Source organism: Belonocnema kinseyi, chromosome 6 (genome assembly GCF_010883055.1).
Source record: "Belonocnema kinseyi isolate 2016_QV_RU_SX_M_011 chromosome 6, B_treatae_v1, whole genome shotgun sequence".
In the NCBI taxonomy this organism is placed as follows: domain Eukaryota; kingdom Metazoa; phylum Arthropoda; class Insecta; order Hymenoptera; family Cynipidae; genus Belonocnema; species Belonocnema kinseyi.
The window spans coordinates 1730443-1736720 of NC_046662.1; the positions used below are offsets into that span (position 1 = coordinate 1730443).

The following is a 6278-nucleotide window of genomic DNA, read 5'->3' on the forward strand; positions in this document are numbered from 1 at the left end:
AAGGTTTTATAATCAAATTCAAGAACTCGGAACCAAAAATTTTAATTTTAAACTAAAAAAGGCGAATTTTTAAACAAAAATAATAATTTACTACAAAAAAAAACCGAATTCTCAACCAAACAGTTGAATTTTAAACTAAAAAAGATGAATTTTCAAACAAAAAGTTAAAAATGTTTATAACAAAACAAAAAAATTTAATAAAATGGAATTTTTTAGTTGAAAATTTATTTTTTTAATTGAAAATTTAACTATTCCAGTTGAAGGTTAATGATTTTTGTTTAAATTTCATTTCGTTGGTTAGAAATTTAACTACTTGGTTAAAAACTGATTTTTTTTGTTAAAAAATTCATTTTTTAAGTTAAAAAGTCATCATTTTAATGAAAAATTCATTTCTGTGGTTTTATTGACAATTCATTTCTTTTTTGGTTGAAAATTATTTTGTTCTCAAACTGAAATTATTTCAGTTGTATATTTCGTAATTTTAGATAAAAATTAATTTCTTCGATGAAATATTCATTTTTTGACTAATAATTTAATTATTCAAGTTTTAGTGGAAAAATTAAATTTTTAGTTGAAAATCCATCTTTTTTATGGAAAATGAATTATTAAATTAAGAAATTCATCTTTCTGTTTTAAAATACACTGTTCCAGTTCAGTATTTACGATTTTAATTTTTAAATTCATCACCTTGCTTGAAAATGTTATTATTTTTTTAAACTTTTCTCTAAAGCTATTTTTTGTTGTAATTAAATTTATTGATTGAAAATGTTGCCTACTTATTCCAATTGAAAGCTCCATAGTTTCAGTTGAAAATTGGTCTTTTTGTTAAATATTAACTTTTTTAAACTAACAATTGAATTATTTAAGTTTTGGTTCACAATTTTAGTTCTTTATTCAAAATTAATTTTTTTTAAATTCGACTATTTCAGTTGAAGATTGATTGTTTTAGTTGAAAGCTCTTATGTTTGGTTCAAAACTTAATTTTTTTTTTAAATTAAAAATGTTACTATGCCATTTTCAGTTAAAATTATTTTTTTTAGTTCAATATTGAACTATTTTTTTAAATGAAAACTTACTATGTACTCTGGTAAAAAATTTGAACTGCTTCGTTAAAAATTAATTTGTTTGTTTAAAGATATATCTTTTATGTTAAAAAATCAAAAATATTTGATTGAAAATTCATGTTTTTGGTTGCAAATGAATTTTTTAAATTGAAAATTGAACTAATTCCAGTTGCAGATTCATCACTTCTATTGACAATTCATCTAGTTAGTTGAAAATTTAACTACTTCGTTAAAACAGATTTGTTTTTCGTTAAAAAATTATTTTTTATCTAAAAATATAACTACTCCACTTTTAGTTGAAAAAGTAACTATTCGATTTTTGGCTAAAAATTGATTTCTTTTAAATTGAAAATTCACTATTTATTCTGGTAAAAGTTGAACTACTTTGTTAAAAATTAATTTTTTTTGCTTGAAGGTTCATCTTTTGTGTTAAAAATTGAAAGATTTGATTGAAAATTCATCTCGTTGGTTGAAAATGTAATTACTTAGTTGAAACTGATTTTTTTTTGTTGAAAAATTATTTTTTTATCTAAAAATATAGTTACTCCATTTTTGGCTGAAAATAAATTTGTTAAATTGAAAATTCAATTACTTCCTTAGGCTGAAAATTGAACTTTTTAATTTGAGAATTCGTTATTTTTTATTTAATTTTTTACCTGAAAATGTAACTTTTCCATTTTTGGTTGAAAGTTTATCTTTTCAGTTAAAAATTCGTCTGTAACTTTTTGGTTTAAATTTATATATATATTTTTTTTTTGGTTGAAAATGCAACTGTCTTACAACAAATTCGTCTTTGGCTTGAAAATTTAACAATGTAGATGACATTTTTTTTCAAGTTTCATCATATTCATTGAAAATTCGTCTGCTTGAAAATTTGTCTTTCTGGTTAAAAATTTAACATTGGAAATTAAATTTAAATTCGTATAAAATTAAATAACAATCAGATTTTTGAGACATTTTTCGGGAAAAATCTTTTTACTGTAAAAAGAAGGTACAGTGGAACTCGGATAATACGAGTTCTAGAACTCGAATAATACGGAAGAAGTACAAAATTTAGAAGAGTTATCTATTTTTTATATATTTTAAGTAGAAAAATAAATATAAACATTTAGCAAATAAAATTTAATTTTTAACTAAAAAAGGTGGATTTTGAAACAAAAAGAATAATTTACTGTCACAAATATGAATTTTCAATCAAATTCAAGAAATCTTCAAACAAACAGTTGAATTTTTAAGAACAATTGAATTTCCAACTAGAAAAGATGGATTTTTAAACAAAAAGTTGAATTTTCTACAGCAAAAAAAATTTGCAATAAAATTTAAGAATTCTGAACCAAAAAATTAAATTTTGAAGAAAGAAAGAAATTTCTTCTAGTATTTAAGAGAGTAGTTTAACTTTAAAACCTATCCGTTTCATTTTTAACCAAAAAAAAGACGAATTTAAAAAAAATTCAAGAACTCGCTACCAAAAATTTGAATTTTCAATTAAAAAGGCGAATTTTCAAACAAAAATAATAATTTATTCCCCAAAAAAAAAAAAACGAATTTTCAGCATAATTCCAAAATTCTCAACCAAACAGTTGAGTTTTAAACTAAAAAAGATGAATTTTTTAACAAAAAGTTACATTTTTACAAAACAAAAAAAAATTAAACAAAATTCCAGAATTTTGAACAAAAACTTGAATTTGGAAGAAGAAAGGAAAATTTTTTTAGTTTTTAAGGAATTGGTTCAACTTTAAAATCTATTTGTTAAAGTTTTAATAAAAAATATGATTTTTGAACTTAAAATTCATTTTTGTACCGAAAAAAACTAATTTTTAACAAAATTCAAGAACTCGCAACCAAAATTTGAATTTCCAACTAAAAAAGGCGAATTTTCAAACAAAAATAATAATTTATTACAAAAAAAAAACAAATTTTCAGCATAATTCAAAAATTCTCAAATAAAAAGTTCCATTTTAAACTAAAAAAGATGAATTTTTAAACAAAAAGTAAAATTTTTTACAAAGCAAAAAAAAATTAAACAAAATTCCTGAATTCTGAACAAAAAGATGATATTGTAAGAAGAAAGGAAATTTTTTTTAGTTTTTAAGGAAATAGTTCAACTTTAGAATCTATTTGTTAAATTTTTAATAAAAAATATGATTTTTAAACTTAAAATTCATTTTTGTACTGAAAAAAAAACTAATTTTTAACAAAATTCAAGAACTTGCAACCAAAAATTTGAATTTACAACTGTAAAAGATGAATTAAAAAAAAAGATTAATTCACTACCAAAAAAACAGATTTTCAATATAATTCAAGAATTCTCAACCAGTTGAATTTTAAACTAATAAAGATGAATTTTCAAACAAAAAAAGTAATTTTGTATCGAAAAAAATGAACTTGTAACAAAATTCAAGATCTTGCAACCAAAAATTTGAATTTTCAAACAAACATAATAATTTACAACTAATTTTTAAATAAAACGTTAAGTTTTAAAAAAATGTAACAAAATTCAAAGATTCTGAACCAAAACGTTGAAATTTCAGCTAGATAAATGAAATTTTCAACCTAACGATTAATTTACTACGAAAAAAGACGAATTATAAATAAAATTCAAGAATTCTGAACAAAAAGTTGAATTTGTAAGAAAGGAATAAAATTTTAGTTTTTAAATTTAATTTTCAATTGAAAAAGCCGAATTTTTAAAGAAAAATAATAATTTACTTATAAAAAAAACGAATTTTCAGCATTATTCAAGAATTGAAAGCTGGATTTTTAAACAAAAAGATCAATTTTTTATACAAAAAAATTAAAGAAAATTCAAGGATTCTGAACCAAAACGTTGAAGTTTCAGCTAAAAATGTTTCAGCTAAACGATTAATTTGCTACGAAGAAAGACGAATTTTAAATAAAATTCAAGAATTCTGAACAAAAAGTTGAATTTGTAATTTAATCAAAAATATGATATTTTAAGCTTAAAATTAATTAATTTTGTACCGGAATAGAACGAATTTTTAACAAAATTCAAGAACTTGTAACCAGAAATTTTAATTTTCAACCAAAAAAAAAGGCGAATTTTTAAACAAAAATAATAATTTACTACAAAAAAAAGACGAATTTTCTACTGTACGTTGAAAAATGAATTTTTGTTGTCCTGGAAAACCGGGAAAAGTCCTGGCATTTCCTTTTTCAGAAATGGTGGACACTCTGTTAATAATACGCATTGGAAGTTGTTGGAATAAATGTATTTTGCAGGGCTATGTTACGACTTTCAGCCCGGAAGACTTGCCAGTTTTGAGAAATCTGATGTCGCAGACTCCAGACCCCGTGAAACAGGCTGGCTTGCATCCGACTGCAGATCAGATAGAAATGTACGCCTATCACTTGCCTGATTCACCTCTCTCCAATCTCATGGTAAGCTCTTTTCTTTACTCTGTTCCTAAAAAAAAATGGCTTCATTCGTATAAATAAAAAAGAAATTCTATGTCTTTATGTTATGGGCTTTCCTGCAAGATGAAAAAGGCGTGAGTCTTTGAAAGATCTACTCAAACGGAATATTCTATTTTCACAATTTAGAAGTAAATCGTAAAGGAACGAGCCACTCTTAAATAATGCTCTTTTAACCAGGACCTAATATTATTTGCCAGTTGAAACATTTTGTGCAGTTCTAAATTGAAAAGTGTTAACATAAAATTTTTTATTTTTCAAACTATTTGTTTTAAAAACTACAAAAAAAAAATAAGTTTTTTCCAAATTGGGAATGGTGGTCCAGCATTTCGCCACCTGGTGCCGAAGACTGTAACTAGAAAGAGTAGTATTTTTATTTGTACATAAAAGTGTCTTTGCGATCGTTTTGTAAAGTATAAAACAATGATTGAATACTAAAAACAAATATTCATCAAAAACAAATAGTTTTAGATTAATATTTTTTTATTTATGCTTTTAGTAGAAAATTCAACTTTTCATTGAGAATTCTTGAATTTTATTAAAAATTCTTTTTTTTTGTCTTACTAAATTATTCTTTTTTTTTTTAATTAATCTTTTTTAGCTGAAACTTCAACTTTTTGGTTCAGAATTCTGAAATTTTGTTAATTTTTTTTTTTTTTTTTTGCAATAAATTTAACTTTTTGTTTAAAAATGCATCTTTTTTATTTTAAAATTCAACTGTTTGGTTGAAAATTCTTGAATTATTATGAAAATTAGGTTTTTTTTGTAGTAAATTATTATTTTTGTTTAAAAATCCGCCTTTTTTGATTGAAAATAAAAATTTTTTAATTGCAAGTTCTTGAATTTTGTTAAAAATTCGTTCTTTTCCGGTACAAAATTAATTTTAAGTTTGAAAAATCATATTTTTGATTAAAAATTTAACAAATAGTTCTTAAAGTTGAACTCCTTTCTTAAAAATTAAAAACTAAAATTTTATTCCTTTCTTACAAATTCAACTTTTTGTTCAGAATTCTTGAATTTTATTTAAAATTCGTCTTTTTTCCTAGCAAATTATTCGTTTGGTTGAAAAATTCATCTTTTTTAGCTAAAACTTCAACGTTTTGGTTCAGAATCATTGAATTTTGTTACATTTTTTAAACTTTAACTTTTTTTTTAAATTCATCTTTTTCAGTTTAAAATTCAACTGTTTGGTTGAAAATTATTGAAATTGGTTAAAAACTCCTTTTTCGATACAAATGTTTAAAAATTCATCTTTTTTAGTTTAAAATTCTACTCGTTGAGATTTCTTGAAGTATATTGAAAATTCGGCTTTTTTGGTAGTGAATTAATTTTTTTTTAAACTAATCTTTTATAGTAGAAAATTCAAATTTCTGGTCGCAAGTTCTTGAATTTTGTTAAAAATCCGTTTTTTTCCTATCAGAAAATTAATTTGAAGTTTAAAAATCATATTTTTATTAAAAATTTAGCAACTAGATTCTAAAGTAACTACTTTCTTAAAAACTAAAATCTGAACTATGATCATTTTCTTGCCAATTTAACGTTTTGGTCCAGAACCCTTGAATTCTATTACATTTTTTTGTTTTGTTGTAAAAAATTTAACTTTTTGCTTAAAAATTCATCCTTTTTGGTTTAAAATTCAACTGTTTGGTTGAGAATTCTTGAATTATGATGAAAATTCGGTTTTTTTTGTAGTAAATTATTATTTTTGTTTAAAAATTCGCCTTTTTTAGTTTAAAATTAAAATTTTTGGTTCCGAGTTCTTGAATTTGATTATAAAACCTT

General features: G+C 22.4%; 1 protein-coding gene across 1 annotated transcript in view; it reads right to left on the minus strand.

Annotated features, from left to right (window-relative positions):
• The window catches only part of LOC117174464 (ATP-dependent RNA helicase SUV3 homolog, mitochondrial), a 38201-nt gene that overhangs the window by 8699 nt on the left and 23224 nt on the right, over nt 1-6278 (minus strand). The window contains exon 8 of the mRNA XM_033363615.1: nt 4482-4488. Within this exon, the coding sequence (XP_033219506.1) occupies nt 4482-4488 (7 nt within the window). The remainder of the gene's footprint in view (nt 1-4481; nt 4489-6278) is intronic.